The sequence below is a fragment of the Condylostylus longicornis genome, unplaced genomic scaffold, assembly GCF_029603195.1.
Source record: "Condylostylus longicornis isolate FDR11 unplaced genomic scaffold, ASM2960319v2 ptg000281l, whole genome shotgun sequence".
Classification (NCBI taxonomy): domain Eukaryota; kingdom Metazoa; phylum Arthropoda; class Insecta; order Diptera; family Dolichopodidae; genus Condylostylus; species Condylostylus longicornis.
Window position 1 is genome coordinate 1 of NW_026578245.1, and position 17,498 is coordinate 17,498.

General features: G+C 29.5%; 3 protein-coding genes across 3 annotated transcripts; all 3 read right to left on the bottom strand.

The window, feature by feature from the left end:
* Positions 1–7,411: 7,411 nt before the first annotated feature.
* LOC129616675 (uncharacterized) lies at positions 7,412–7,819 on the bottom strand. Its single transcript, XM_055532302.1, has one exon. It carries the CDS (start codon positions 7,817–7,819, stop codon positions 7,412–7,414), a length of 408 nt encoding a protein of 135 aa, XP_055388277.1.
* Positions 7,820–8,093: 274 nt separating this feature from the next.
* LOC129616676 (uncharacterized) lies at positions 8,094–9,262 on the bottom strand. Its single transcript, XM_055532303.1, has 2 exons — positions 9,209–9,262; positions 8,094–8,963 (listed from the first exon to the last, which is right to left on the bottom strand). Exons 1-2 carry the CDS (start codon positions 9,260–9,262, stop codon positions 8,094–8,096), a joined length of 924 nt encoding a protein of 307 aa, XP_055388278.1.
* A 581-nt stretch (positions 9,263–9,843) lies between these two features.
* On the bottom strand, positions 9,844–12,227 carry LOC129616677 (uncharacterized). The gene is made up of 3 exons (XM_055532304.1): positions 11,889–12,227; positions 11,335–11,768; positions 9,844–10,312 (listed from the first exon to the last, which is right to left on the bottom strand). Exons 1-3 carry the CDS (start codon positions 12,225–12,227, stop codon positions 9,844–9,846), a joined length of 1,242 nt encoding a protein of 413 aa, XP_055388279.1.
* Positions 12,228–17,498: the final 5,271 nt, after the last annotated feature.

Consider the following 17,498-nt stretch of genomic DNA (forward strand, 5'->3'; position numbering starts at 1 on the left):
AATAATAATAATAATAATAATAATAATAATAATAATAATAATAATAATAATAATAATAATAATAATAATAATAATAATAATAATAATAATAATAATAATAATAATAATAATAATAATAATAATAATAATAATAATAATAATAATAATAATAATAATAATAATAAATAATAATAATAATAATAATAATAATAATAATAATAATAATAATAATAATAATAATAATAATAATAATAATAATAATAATAATAATAATAATAATAATAATAATAATAATAATAATAATAATAATAATAATAATAATAATAATAATAATAATAATAATAATAATAATAATAATAATAATAATAATAATAATAATAATAATAATAATAATAATAATAATAATAATAATAATAATAATAATAATAATAATAATAATAATAATAATAATAATAATAATAATAATAATAATAATAATAATAATAATAATAATAATAATAATAATAATAATAATAATAATAATATAATAATAATAATAATAATAATAATAATAATAATAATAATAATAATAATAATAATAATAATAATAATAATAATAATAATAATAATAATAATAATAATAATAATAATAATAATAATAATAATAATAATAATAATAATAATAATAATAATAATAATAATAATAATAATAATAATAATAATAATAATAATAATAATAATAATAATAATAATAATAATAATAATAATAATAATAATAATAATAATAATAATAATAATAATAATAATAATAATAATAATAATAATTAATAATAATAATAATAATAATATAATAATAATAATAATAATAATAATAATAATAATAATAATAATAATAATAATAATAATAATAATAATAATAATAATAATTAATAATATAATAATAATAATAATAATAATAATAATAATAATAATATAATAATAATAATAATAATAATAATAATAATAATAATAATAATAATAATAATAATAATAATAATAATAATAATAATAATAATAATAATAATAATAATAATAATAATAATAATAATAATAATAATAATAATAATAATAATAATAATAATAATAATAATAATAATAATAATAATAATAATAATAATAATAATAATAATAATAATAATAATAATAATAATAATAATAATAATAATAATAATAATAATAATAATAATAATAATAATAATAATAATAATAATAATAATAATAATAATAATAATAATAATAATAATAATAATAATAATAATAATAATAATAATAATAATAATAATAATAATAATAATAATAATAATAATAATAATAATAATAATAATAATAGTAATAATAATAATAATAATAATAATAATAATAATAATAATAATAATAATAATAATAATAATAATAATAATAATAATAATAATAATAATAGTAATAATAATAATAATAATAATAATAATAATAATAATAATAATAATAATAATAATAATAATAATAATAATAATAATAATAATTATAAAAATAATAATAAAAAAATCTGATGTAGTCACCACATAACTGACAGCAATGTGTATTGTCTAGTTAAGTGAAAGTGTTACAGAATATTATAAAAATGTCTGTTAAATACTTCTTTCCAATTTTTAGGACTTTAGTAACCTTATAGTTAACATACCTAGAAAAATGTAAATTTGGCTCTTAGTAGAAGTTTCGCTTTGTGCTACCCGAATTCACTGAAATGCTCGCCAGTTAGTTTCGGTAACAACCAGAACTCAAATATCAAATTTCAAGAAATTCCATCAATTAGTTCAGTAGATATGATTAAAAAGGTAAAATCGGCCCGCAGATCAGTTTGATCTTTCCACTGATGTTTCCAAAAAATTTATATGGTCATTGTTTTAATACGAAGAATTTAAATACTAAATTTCAAAGAAATCGGTTGGTTATTTCTCTTTTTATACCCAAAAATGTATATTTGGCCCGTAGTAAACGTCCAGTTGCTGACGCCTAATTTTTTCCAAAAGTTAGAAGGTTTCGCGGACAGTGGAGCTTATATATAAAATTTCAAGTAAATCGGTTGAATATTTTCTTCCAAATGTTCAAAAATTGCAGTTCCCGAGGCCTGATATATACCAAAAGTTGATCAATCCGTGCCATGATGGAAATAAACTTACATATAAAATTTCATCAAAATCGGTTCAGCCGAACTTAGGATACACGCGAACATACACAGACCGAAAGACCGATAGACCAAAAGACCGACAGACCGACAGGTTGCTAAAAATAGTTTATTTACACTTCCCTACTATGGAGAAGTGCATTCCCACCGAAAACTCGATATGCCAAATTTGTTGCCATCACATGACCCACCTATTGTTTACACAATGCGGTCGGTAAAAATTATTAATAATAATAATACTAAAAATCTGATGTGGTCAGCACATAACCGACCGCATTGTGCATTGTCTAGTTAAGTGGAAGTGTTACAGAATATTATAAAAATGCCTGTTAATTACCTCTTTCCAATTTTTAGGACATTAGTAAGCTTATAGTTAACATACCTAGAAAAATGTAAATTTGGCTCTTAATAGAGTTTCATTTTGTGCCACCCGAATTCCCTGAAATGCTCGTCAGTTAGTTTCGGTAACAACCAGAACTCAAATATCAAATTTCAAGAAATTCTATCAATTAGTTCCGTAGATATGGTGAAAAATGTAAAATCGGCCCGCAGATCAGTTTTCGGACCCTGATCTTTCCAAAAAATATATATGTTCATTGTTTTAATACGAGGAATTCATATATTAAATTTCAATGAAATCGGTTGATTATTTCTCTTTATATACGCAAAAATGTATATTTGGCCCGTAGTAAACGTTTAGTTGCTGACGCCTGATTTCTTCCAAAAGTTAGGAGGTTTTGGGGCCGGTCGAGCGAAGCTTATATATGAAATTTCAAGCAAATTGGTTGAATAGTTTCTTCAAAATGTTCAAAAATGTAAAACAGGCCCGCTAAAAAGTGCAGTTCCCGAGGCCTGATATATCCCAAAAGTTGATCGATCCGTGCCATGGTGGAAATAAACTTACATATAAAATTTCATAAAAATCGGTTCAGTAGAACTTGAGATACACGCATGCACACACAGACCGACAGACCGACAGACCGACAGACCGACAGACCGACAGACCGACAGACGGACAGACCGACAGGTTGCTAAAAATAGTTTATTTACACTTCCCTACTATGGAGAAGTACGTTCCCACCGAAAACTCGATATGCAAAATTTGTTGCCATCACATAACCTACCTATTGTATACACAATACGCTCGGTAATAATATCAATTGTAATAGTAATTATAATTAAAATAATTATAATAATAGTGATAATAATAATTTTTTTTATTATTATTATTTAAAATTTATAATAATTATTATTATAAATTTTATAATATTCTGTAACATTTTCACTTAACTGAGCAAATCTAATTTTTTAAAAATTAAATTAAAAAAGCTTCACCCTTACAAATCAATAACAGCAAGTTTCCGTTCCAAATATTTTTTGAAAATACCCTATTTGTAAAAAGCATAATGCAATAGAATAACATTCTTATAAAATTTTGTCCTAAAAATATATTGCCAAGAAATTTAATGTACACTTATGTTTTGCTTACTAATACATTTTGCAGCAGATCGCGAAAAGAATACATAACTAAATGCGTACGTACATACTTATTATAAGACTATTTAGATTTTTTTAAATCTTTACAATTTTCTTAAGAAAGTATTCACTTTTTGCTAAAAGTTCCAAAAATGAATTTATATACAATATTTATACCACCAAAAGTATATAAAAATTACCTCTCCCATTATGTATTTTGTAAAAAGCGGTCACAATTTATCTTGGGAGGGGGTGAATTGGCAGGGTTTGTGCAACAAATGCGGTTTCTGGGTCCGTAGATTTAAAACCCCATCTTCTGCCCCATGTCTTTAGTCCAAAAAAATTTCCAATTTCCAAAAAAATATTGTTATACTAGTTTTTTAAAAATTCGCAAAAATTTTAAGTACGTAAATAATATGTATGTTTATTTTTTTGAAAGCTTCCTAACTAATTTTTTTTAAGCTTTCTATATGAATTGAATAATATTCTGTTTGGCATACAGAAATAAACTTTAAGCACATACATAATTATTAAATCATGGGGGTAAACCGACTGAAATAAATTTTTCAAATAATTTTATTGAAATACATGTATGTACATATGAATGTATTAGAATTTAGCATTTTACAGTTTTTCGCTTGAAGAATAAAAATAAAATTTTAACTACATACGTACATAAATTGTGCGTGTATGTATATTTTTTAAAGCTTGCTGAGGAAACATAATATTCAAAACAATAGCAAATGAAGCATTAACATTCAGATGCCACAAAACATCTGATGTCTTTCATTAATTAAAAAAGCTTCACCCTTACAAATCATTATCAGCGAGTTTCCGTTCTAAATATTTTTTTTTGAAAATACCCTATTTGTAAAAAGTTTAATGCAACAGAATAACATTTTCTTATAAAATTTTGTCCTAAAAATATATTGTCAAAAAGTTTAATGTACATTTATGTTTTACTTATTAATACATTTTGCAGCAGATCGCGAAAACAATACGTAAGTAAATGAGTACGTACATACTTATTATAAAACAATAGATTTTATTAAATCTTTACAATTTTCTTAAGAAAGTGATCACTTTTTCTTACTCACACTTCCAAATATGAATTTACATACAATATTTATACCACCAAAAGTAAATAAAAAATTACCCCTACAGGATGTAGTACCATTTTGTAAAAAACGTTCATAAAGCACCTTGCGAGGGGGTGAAGGGGAAGGGCGGGTGGAATTCCTGCTTATTCTGGGACCCTAGAGGCAAAACCCTTTATAATGCCTTTTGTCCCATGTCCCTAGCCCTTCTAGAAGTACCCGTACATTTAGACACCTAAGAAGTAGCTATATATATATAATGTAAAATAGAATGGTTTTTGAAGAGTTATACGAAATATGAATAAAATATAGAATTATAAAGGGAACTTTAAAGTACTGCGTAGCATGGTGGGTAGCGTGGTAGTCTGATAAACATAAGGTTATTGGATCTATGCTAACCTGGATATTGTCGTATTTTTCTTTTCTTGGATTATTTTAAAATTCTTTTTTTTTATTTTGTTTAAATTTTTTGTTTTATTTTTGTTTTAATATATAACAGACAAATATTATTATAAAAGTTAAAAGAATTTCCAAAAAAATATTGTTATAATAGTTTGGAAAAAATCGCTTCCTAACTAATTTTTTTCAAGCTTTCTATATAAATTGAATAATATTCAAAACTATGGTTTGGCATATAGCAATAACTACATAATTATAAAATCATGGGAAAATAAAGAAAAGGTTTAGGCATAAATAAAATAATATTTTTATGAAATTAAATGTATGTACATTCATATGTATTAGAAACAAACATTTTAAAATTTTTCGTTCGAATAATTAGAAATAAAATTTTAAGTACAATCAAACAAAATTATGAATGTGTTTGAGAATAATTGCTAACACCTTTAAAATTTTAAATTAAAGATAAATTTTTTTTATAATTATCAGTTTATTGCTATCTATATACATATATCTATATTTTATTTTATATTTTTTAATATCTTTATACATCTATATTATATTTTCTTTCTTTTCAATTCTTTCTTTTTCCTTCAAAAAAACTTCATTGTTCAAATTTATATCAATGTTAGATATAAAAAGTTGAAATTATATAATCCAAGAAAACTCTTTTGTTTAACAAAATTTTTCTGTTCCAATTATACAATCCAAAAAAATTATCTTATGTTTGACATAAATTTATAATTCGAAATTCCATGTGTTGTGGTTAGCGATCTTCTACTTAGTAGTACTTCTTCTGGATGATTCTGTCCCTTTTATAATTTCTGTAATAAGCGGTTGAGCACCGGTGAAGTTGTTCTTAGCCAGTCCCACTTTTCTGTTGTTAACGTTTTTCTTCCTTTCTTTTACATAGATCATAATATGATATATCGAACCTGTAATGCAATGTATCATTCTTCCTTTCAACTTCTATTTTTTCTCTTACTCCATTACATTTGTATCAATAGCTATAACTCTACATAAACTTGTCTATGACCATAGGTGGCGGTTGGCAGCATTGATATATAATGTTTGTGCAGAAATGTTCGCTGCAAGCTGTCACCTTCCAGTTTTATTTACACTTTGAGGTGAACACAAGTGCTCAAAGAAACAAAAAATAATTTTACAAAATTAGAGACTTAATGGACCTGGAGTCAAAAAAAAAATGCAGAAATGGAAGGAGAAAACGATGGAGGATGAAACGCAACCGAAAAGTGCTGGACCTGCACTAGAAGACCTCATCTGGACTGATAGATGCATGACTGGAAGATATTGCAAATTTATGTATTTTATTGTAAATAAAATTACACCCCAGATCCAATATATTCAATTTTTAGTTGAAGAAACAAAACCCGCTGAGTGGGTTACAATGGATTACAACAAGTTTAGATAAGTAGCAAAAAATGTTTTTTTTTATATCAAGTAGTGTTTCTTCGTGATTTTTTTTATTGTTTTCGCTTTAGGAAAACAGTGATGTGCTGATAGGTTACTGGGGAATAAGCTGGTGTGTTGCTGGAGAACAATGATATTGATACCGATATAACCATATTGTGATGATAATTGGTAAGTTTTCAAGTTTCGATTAAACGTTCCAAATGCAAATTGTACCCATCACTAAATCATGTCCTTTTAAGTCTTCATCTGTAACGAAAAGAGCAGAGGGATAGAAGGAAGAAGTTATAGCGCTTAATCTCGCTCTCCGGAAATTCAGGAAGTGGGATTTAGGAAAGAGAAAAAACAATTTATTACTAATAAGTTAACTAACAACTAATTTAAGGAAATTTAATTTTTTTTAACTAACAAATTAATTTAAGTATTACTAATTTTAAATTTTAAGTTAATTTTAAGCGTAGGTTAGAAATGTTTGTATTAGGTGCTTCTACTTTTTTTTTTCACGTTAAGTAGCGCAAGTTAGGTGTTGTAAGGTAAGTGCGATGTTAGGTGGAATTCGGTAACGTTAGGTTACGCGATTTTTTTTTTTTTGGTTTTTCTTTTTTTTTATTTGTGCATGAAGTGTAGTGCTAGTTACGTACCACTATGCGATTAATCGGTCTCGATTGACTGCGTTTCAGTTTCATCATAATTATCCATCAACATGTTATCCTTCGTTTTTAATGTAACAACTAGAACAAGTCCATCCGCTTGGTGGCAACTTCTCGTCCCTAAGTAAAACCAAATCGCCAATTTTCATGCTGTCAGTCCTTTAATTTCATTTTGGACGCTGCTGCAATCAGTATAGTTATTCTTTACTCCAACGTGTCCAAAAGGTTTGATGTACTTTTTGAAATAGCTGCCATCTGTTTAATCTGCATTCATTTAAATCTAGCAAAGAAGGTTCATGTGGTGTTATAATTACATCACCAGTCAGGAAATGCCCAGGTGTTAGGGCCCTAGAATCCTCTGGATATCTGTTAATTTCACAAAGAGATCTAGAGTTTAGGCAAGCCTCAATCTGAGTTAAGACCTTTGAAAACTCCTCATATGTCAACTTTGCATTTCCGATTATCTTTCTAAGATGCTGCTTTGCAAAGCGGACACCAGCCTCCCATAATCCGCCAAAGTGAGGTGAACAAGGTGGTATGAGCTTGAAAACTATTCCTTCATGTTCGTGTACTTGTGGTAAATCTGATTTTAATTGTTGTAACATATGTTTATGTTGCTTTGCGAGCTCTTTGCTAGCGCAATATTAGTACCATTATCGTAATAGAGTACCTTGCAGTCTGCTACTGAATCTTCTGTATGCTTCTGTTCGATATGTATAGCCTTAACAGCAAGACATATAAAAATAGATATGTACGCCTTATATGTCTTCGGATTTTTGTCTTTATGTGTTCTTAATTTAAACAGCCGCAATAATCAACGCCAGTATTTGTAAATGGCCGACTGGCCCTAACTCGAAAAGCAGGCAAGTTTCCCATAAGCTATTTTTGAACTGCAGCCCGCTGTCGATAGCACGTGATGCATTTATGTATTTGCTGTCGAATTTGATTCCGTGCACCAATTATCCAAAACTTTCTATTTATTACGTTGAGCATAAGTTGAGCACTACCATGCAAAGTTTCGCGATGAATTTTTTCTAAAAGTAGTCGTACAAAATGGCTTCTATCGGGCAATATAATCGGAAATTTCTCATTGTAATTCAAATCTGCGTGTCGCAATCTGCTAACCATTCTCAATATTCCATTTTGATCCAGAAAAGGATTAAGCCTCGTTAAACGACTGTTTGTATGAATAAGTTTCTTTTTCCGCAATTGTGTCACTTCTTGTAAAAAATGTTTATGTTGCACTATTTGTATCCACATCTCCACGCTAGCGTTAAATTCTGACACCGATATGAATGTATTGCAATTTAGATTTCTCTTGGTTACTTTGGCGATGAATCTTTTGATGTAACTCGTTACATTGATGAGTTTCGTAAATGATGAATATCGTGTTTCCAATTCGTGAATCTCGTTGCATTCTTTATCATTTATGATCGTGTTGTGACACAGAGTCGATTTTCGTATCTCGCTATCCGTATCTTGGAGTAGTGTTTTAATTGGCCAGTGTGACTCCGATTTCTGTAACCATTCTGGGCCGTTCCACCACATTTTGAAGTTTATAAGATCTGGTGCATGCATTCCCCGTGAAGCACAATCTGCTGGGTTTTCCTTTGAGGGCACGTGACGCCATATGTTTTTGCCTAATGTGTGATGTATCTCAGCGGTCCGATTTGCTACAAACGTGGTCCATTTGCTCGGGTGAGCCCGTAACCAAGGCAACACGATCTCTGAATCCGTCCAAGCTTGCACCTTCGATATATTTTGATAAACTTTATATTAGTTTCGCCAATAATGCTGCGCCGCTCAACTCTAGTCGCGGCAAAGATATTGTCTTTATCGGAGCTACCTTTGATTTTGCAGTTAACATGCTAGTTTTTCGGCCTCCCTCTTCGTCTATGACAACCAGGTAGACCACCGCAGCATACGCCTTTATCGAGGCATCACAAAATCCATGTAATTCTATTTTATTTGCCGATGTTGAATAGTAGAACCACCTGTTTATACGTAGTGCTTCCAGATGAACAAGAGTCTTCCTGTAAATCTGCCATTCATCGTGCAAGCTCCTTTCTACCTCATCATCTCATCCTGAACCCGAAAGCCATAATTTTTGTATCATTATCTTAGCTATAATGATACAAGGTGCCAACCAGCCGAGGGGATCGAATAGTTTTGAAACCTATTGTTCGCTTTGTCCATTTCTGTACATTTTGAAATTTTATACGAAAATTATTCGTTTGCTAGATCACATTGTACTGCTAATGTTTTGACTGTTTCAGCGTCTTCAATTTTTAAAAGCCAATTGATTTTTCGATGTTCTTGTGGAAGGGCTTGTAGTATTTCAGCTGCATTTGATGACCACTTGCGCAATGAGAATTCGCCCGAAGCCATCATGCCCGATAATTGTTTTTGCATTTCTAATACCATTTCGATAGAATCCGCACCTGACAGCAGATCATCCACATCAACTGAATCCAACATTATTCTTGATGCAAGAGGATAGTTTACCTTTTCATCTATCGCCAACCGTTTTAATACACGTGTTGGCACGGAAACGGTGCCGATTTTGTACTGAATGTTACTGCAGTTAATTTGTAGTCTTGAATAGATTGACTCGAAGAAGCTCTCCAAACTATTCTTTGATAATCGGCATGTTGCGGTGCAATTCGGATTTGTCTATACATATTCTCCAAATCTGCTGTAAATGCAATTTTATATTTCGAAAACGTAATAGAAGAGTAGATAAATCGTCTTGGATGACTGGGCTCTTAAATATTTTGTTATTTAATGATGAACCATTCGAAGTAGGCCGTGATGCATCAAAAACCACTCGCAGTTTTGTTGTTGAGCTACTTTCCTTTATGACGTCGTGATATGGCAAATAATTCGAAATGATTTGTTGTTGTTGATTTTTTAATTCTGTTGACTTCACTTGCTCCATATGGTTCATGTCCAAATATTCAGCTATACACTTGCTGTAGTTGTCTTTTAGTATCTCATTTTTTGAAAATTGTGTCTCCATGCCGAAAAGCCTGGCAATCGCAATGTGTCGCTCATCCGGTATAAAAGGTAACTCAACCTGATAGCGTGCATCCTCAAGTCTACGAAATATTTAAGAAAAATGCCTTTCACACAATCCCCTCTATTATGAACATCGGTATCGGCCGATATATTATCGGCAGTTCCAATCGGTTTTAGGTTTCTTCTGTATTATGAACCGATACCGATAAAAATATTTCAACCGATTAAAAGAAGCTTTTTCATACAAATTTTTGTTTTTGTAAATTGGAAAAAAAGTTTTTTTTTTTTCTAATGACATTTGTTTTCTTTCAAAAGTTATTTTCAAAAAATTTTTAAAACTATTTTGAATTTGGTTTTGATGTGCTAAAAAGTTGTTGTAAGCAAATTATTTTCTGTTAAATTTGTAAAATAAAAATATACATATATCGGGAAAATGTCGCGTGCATTATATTTTGAAAGTGAAGAAACGGTAGTAAGTGAAGAAACGCAAGCTTTTCAAAGACGACATATAAGAGATTCAACTAATCCATTGGATTTAGACAACAAAATGTATGTTTATGTACCTATTTTATTTTATTATTTATATAATATGTACACATTTTTTAGGTTTATGCAGAATTTCAGATTATCATTCCTTGCCAGGTTTAAGTCCTCTTCCATTTTCTCTACTAACCGCGCAATTTGTTTTTTGTTGCTTACGATTTTACTCCTAAATAAAATATATGAATAACATTTTGAAAGAAAATAATTTAGAAAAAATGCTTACATTTTAAAAAAGCAATTAATTACACCAGTTTCCTTGATAAAATGAAGATTTTACAAAAAAAAAAATCTGTCGTCTAAAAATTTGTACCCGCTTTTAAATCGGTGAAAACCTGACAATTTATCGTTTTCATAATACCAGCTAATACGTTTCCTATACAGGGAAAAAAAGCTTTCCCGACTCCGATAAAATTTACCGATAAACAATGTTGGTAATATAAACACAAAATTTTGCCGATAAATTATCGTTTATCGGCCGATACCGATATACATAATAGAGGGGAATAATTCCTCCTCTGTAAATATTGTTTGTTCCGGTATTTCTTCTAACTCCCAGAACCTTCTGATGCTATCATCTAAATCGGATTGGATGTGAAACGTCGTGTTGATACTTCGTTGATCGACATTGCTTGTTATGATCCATCCAAAAATGGTTTTTTGAGCAATTGGTGCGTCAGAAGGACCCTTTCTTAGTCCCTCCAAAATAATTTGGCCAAAAATGTCTGCTCCGATGACTACATCTATTTTTCCCATCGCAAAATAACCTGGATCAGCTAGGATCAATCCGTCTATGTGTGACCACTCTTTAGTTTGAATATTACGCTCTGGTAGCAAGTTGGTCAGTTTCCTTAGAACCAACGCCGAAGTGCGCACCTGCTTGGAATCCCCTAGATCTTGTATGATGACATCCACTTTTGCTAATGATTGGCCGATGTTGCTTTCTGATACACCGTGTATGTTTGTTATTGTCCTGTTTTTTCGTAAATTTAAATTCTGAACTGTTGATTAAGTGATGAAAGAACTCTGTGAACCATGATCGATTAGAGCTCTCGCCCTCTGATAGCGTCCCGTCTCTAGACATACTATTTTAATGCACGCAGTGGCCAGAAGAACCTGTCGTGAGGGTGCATCCGATGTGCCGCAAATGTGAACATGGCTGTTGCTGCCGGGTACAAATGCTGACACCGATGTCGAAATTTCACCTGCTATGGTTGGAGGTGACGGATCATGTGAGACGTAGTTCGCACGTACTTGTGACGCGACTGCGGTGTGCTGCTGTCGCCGTGATAGGCCTCGATACCCAATTTCTTCGTTGTCCCTATGCAATAGGGTATGATATCGTTGATGACATTTAAAGCAACTCTGTTGACTAGGGCAAGTGGTCATCATATGTCCAGAATTAAGACGGTTGATACATAATCCCCTACTTTTAACAGCTTCCAATCTTTGCATTGTTTCAACTATACCCCCGACAAATAGGGCAAGGTGAGTTACTATTCGCTGTTGTATTTGTAGCAGCATGCAAAGCGCAACTATTTCTGTACTTACTAGCCTCGTTTTGTAGCCTCCAATATGCGAAATCTAGCTTCAGGAAAATTTTATAATTGCCGCCAAGTTAGTAATTTATTTTCTGCGCTGACGCTCTGTTCCCATAGCTGATGTGTCTCGGTTGGCAGCTTATGCACGATGAGGTAAACTATTATGAGATCCCTGCCCTCCACATCTATCTGCAGATTCATTAACGCCTGTAAGCACTTATTACTAGTGTCAAGTAATTTTCTAACTGCTGTAGCCGTCTCCTGATTTACAAAACTTTGGTTGAGTAGCAATTTAAGCTGAGTATTACTTATACTCGCTTATTATCATATCTCTCCTTCAACATGTTGAATGCAGCAGCATAATTATCTTCTGTGGCTTGAAAAGCCTTTGAAAAAGTCCACCTTTAGCTCCGGTGGTCTTTCTGGGAATTTGGTTTTCATTTCAGCTTCTATCATTTGGTGCTTATGTTGATAAAATGTTTTTATTTCATTGAAAATGCTATTTTCGAAGTATGGGTACTTCACATTGTCCGCATTTTTGTCAGTGTTTGATGCAACTAATATTGCCCTATGCCTCTTTTTAACTCCGCATTCAGGTCCCCTATACCGTCTAGCGCTTCTTTGTAAAACGCTTGCTTTCACGTGTGTCATCCAAAAAAAAGTTAGAGACTATTTCCTCGATCAAAAACTTATCCGCAAATTGAAGCCTAATTAATTTGTCCATCCTATATACTTCCTATAAAAACAGCAAGTGTGTAACTAAAATATCCTTTTACGTCAATGTAAAAGGAATGAAATACAAAAGTAAATCAATACGTGCAATAAAAAAAAGAAACGCTTGTTATTATTCAACCGTAAAATTTTATTCAAGAATTCAGTCAATTTTTATTTTATACAAAGTTTTTATTTTGTAGAAATTTATTTTGTTTGTAATTTTTTTTTTTACAATTTTATCGAAAAATAAAATCTATACCGTACTGTATTAAATTAATTTTAATTATATTGTAATTCACTTATTTTATACAAATACTTTCAATTTATTCATTACACAATTTTTGCTTTAATTGAATGCTATTAATTAATAAATTCACTTTTAAAACCGGAATCCTCACGCGAAAAACAACGCTTCTATTGTTTGAATTAACAATCGTAAAATATTGCTAAAAAAAACGTATCCACCGACAATACACGTACGTAATATGTACAATAACTTATGTTAAAGTTTTGTTCTTTTTATTTTTTTTGTTTTTAATTTCAATTATAATTAATACCGCGTTCTACTCAAAATCGCACAAGACACTTTCAACGTTAAAAAGTAATAATACGTAGGTCCCATAAAAACTTATCGTATAAGCACTCAAGGTAAATAGAAAATCTATTCCATTCATCCAAAGAAACAATGTTTATATATCAATCAGATATTCCACAAACAATCCAACTTTATTAAGAATGGTTGAACAAACATATAATAAAAATCGTCGACCAAAACCTCAACAAAAAGAAAAAATATTTAAAAAAAAAAATTGGAACGGACTTACTTCTTTTTCTGCCAGCCAGCCACTTACTCCAGATTGGCGCGAAACGCGAACCGATACCGAAACCGTTTGCACTACCAGCTTCAAAAAAAAACTCCACACAAAAACAATGTTCCTTTTTTTATTTTTAATGTTTGTAAATATTAATATTTTACACAGTTCCTTTGCCTTTACAAAATTTAAATATAATAATTCTCTTTTTGAGTGTTTTTAAGCACCACCCCTTTTCAAACTTTTACCACTATTAATTATCTCTTTTTTCTTTTTATATCGCTCTACTACCTCTGTCTATGGTCTATTTTAACACCAAAAAAAAAAATTATGTTCGTTTCACTTATTCACTTATTTACTTATTGTTTAAAAAAAGATTTCCCAAAGACAATATTTTTTTTGGTTAAATGTTGGCTTTTCGTAATATGCTCAATGCGTACTCAGATCTCTTGTACACCGTTTTGTTTTAACACAGTCTAAAAAATTTAATTCAATATACATACATATCTATTTCTTATACGAATTTTTAACTTTAGCATGGTTTGAATCGGTTAATTTTCATCAATACAAAAAAATAATAAAATAAGTTTGATAAAATTTCAAAAAATTAAAAAACCAAGCTTATATAATGCTCATCAAGCTGAGCTGTCCTCAACCTCCACATTGTAACATACTTTTACATCACTTTTGGGTAGTCTCTTCGGAAGTACGTATCTTTGCGAACAGCTTTTTTCAAAATGAAAAATATCAATAACTCAGCTCGAAATCGAACGAAAAAGGAAAGGTTGGAAAGTTGTTTACGTGTCGCAGCTTCTAATGCACCCGCAAATATTTCTAAACTTGTCGACAAGAAGCAGTGGCAAATTTCTCATTAAAACTTTTAATACTTATTTTTATTTTTTCTTATTATAATTGTTCAATCACTATTTTTATAATAATATGTTTAAGTTTAAGAAAATAATTATAATATCTAAGAAATATAACTGCGGCCCGGGAAACGATTGCTTTTTCTCATTTAGCCCAATTTAAAAAAAGGTTGCTCATCACTGATTTAAAATATATAAGTTTTAGTTTTGCAACAAAACAAACTAAGTTTTCTAAATTTAAATTTGCTTTTCCTTCTCTTTCAAAAATTTTTCGCGTAACCCTCTATCCGGTTCGAAGGACCAAAAAATGTTTGCGAATAATTGCTAACACCTTTAAAATTTTAAATTAAAGATAAGTTTTTTTTTTATAATTATCAGAGTTTATTGCAGAAAGCACCAAAAAATTATGTACTCTTTATTTTTGAAAAAATTACAAAATCAATATCTTTATATATCTATATTATATTTTCTTTTTTTTCAATTTTTTCTTTTTTCTTCAAAAAAACTTCATTATTCAAATTTATATCAATGTTAGATATAAAAAGTTGAAATTATATAATCCAAGAAAACTCTTTTGTTTAACAAAATTTTTCTGTTCAAATTATAAAATCCAAAAAAATTATCTTACATATGTTTGACAAAAATTTATAATTCGAAATTCAGTGTGTTGCGGTTAGCGATCTTCTACTTAGTAGTACTTCCTCTGGATGATTCTGTCCCTTTTATAATTTCTGGAATAACAGGTTGAGCAACGGTGAAGTTGTTCCTGGCTAGTCCCACTTTTCTGTTGTTAACGTTTTTCTTCTTTTCTTTTACATAGATCATATGATGTAGTTCAACAAACCTGTAATGCAATGTATCATTCTTATGTATATCGCAATACACATTGTTCTTGTAAAATTCTACGTTTCTTCTTTTCTATTTTATGCTATTTTCCCCTTCCATTCTCCATTTTATTCACCTTCTATTTTTTCTCTTACTCCATTACATTTCTATCAATAGCTGACTATAACTCTACATAAACTTGTCTATGACCATAGGTGACAGTTGGCAGCATTGATATATAATGTTTGTGCAGAAATTACCGCTGCAAACTGTCACCTACCAGTTTTATTTACATTTTGAGGTGAACACAAGTGCTCAAAGAAACAAAAAATAATTTTCACAAAATTAGAGACTTAATGGACCTGGAGTCCCAAAAAAAATGCTGAAATGGAAGGAGAAAACGATGGAGGGTGAAGCGCAACTTAAAAGTGCTGGACCGGCACTAGAAGACCTTATCTAGACTGATAGATGCATGACTGGAAGATATTTCAAATTCATGTAAGTATTTTATTGTAAATAAAATTACACCCCAAATCCAATATATTCAATTTTCAGGTGAAGAAACAAAACCCGCTGAGTGGATTGCACTGGATTACAACAAGTTTAGATAAGTAGCAAAAAATGTTCTTTTTTATATCAAGTAATGTTTCTTTGCGGCTTTTTTTGTTGTTTTCTCTCTAGGAAAAAAAAAATGAACTGTGACGTCATGACGGAACAGAATATATACCTATTGGAACATATAAAAAAAATTTTTTCAAATAATTAATAATAATATTGTATTGAGAAATATGTATGAACATACGAATGTAATTTTTCAAATATAGAAAAGGTTTAGGCAAAAATAAAATAATTTTATTCAAATATATCTATGGACATATGAATGTATTAGAATTTAGCATTTAACAGTTTTTCGCTTGGATCAATAAAAATAAAATGTTAACTGTATACGTACATAAATTCTGTATGTATATTTTTTTAAAACTTGCTGACGAAACATAATATTCAAAACAAAACAAATGAAGCATGAATATTCAGATGCCACAAAACATGGGCCTTTCCCAGTATCGTCAAATGCATGCAACTGACGTTAGTCATGAATCCCAAGGCAACATGACGCTAGCGTCATAAATCCCAACATATGTTGCTAACGCAATTGATTGTCATTTTAGTTTTTTTTTCGCATGTTTTTAAAGGCTAATGCATAAGTGATTTGTTTGAAAATTGCTCAAATTACAGGTGATTGTCATTTGCTAAATCAAGCGATTGACGTGATTGACATGATCGTCAAATCTTTGACATACTGGGAAAGGGCCCATCTGATGTCTTTGATAGAAGCTGACATTTATTTACATTAAGATTATTTCGATTTTTCAAACCAAAAATATGTAAGATCATTGTATTTTCGAATATTATTTATTTCTGTTTATCAGTTTCTGTTCTAATAATAAAAAGTACTATTTATTTCTTGGTTTGCGTTTCTAGTAATATCAAAGAAAAAGTGCTTTTGTTATACACAAATTTTTTCAGAAAATCTTAAAAGGGGGCTATTTCGGGCCTAAAAAGTTGGAATGCCAGATTTTTCTGGGACGCTAGAACAAAACCCTATCTAATGCCTTTTGTCTCATGTCTCTAGCCTTTTTAAAAATAACCGTACTTTTTGACACCTGAGAAGTATCTACATATATATACATATATACATATGTATATAATGTAAAATAGGATGGTTTTTGAAGAGTTATACGAAATATGAATGAAATATAGAATGAGAAAGGTAAATTTGAGGTACCGCGGGTTCCTTAATGTATGTATGTATATATGAATGTATTAGAATTCAGGATTTTGGAGTTTTTAGCTCGAACTTATGAACGTATGTATGTACGTATGAATGTATTAGGAATGAACATTTTAAAATTTTTCATTCCAACAATTAGAAATAAAATTGTAAGTACAAACATACATAGTTATGAA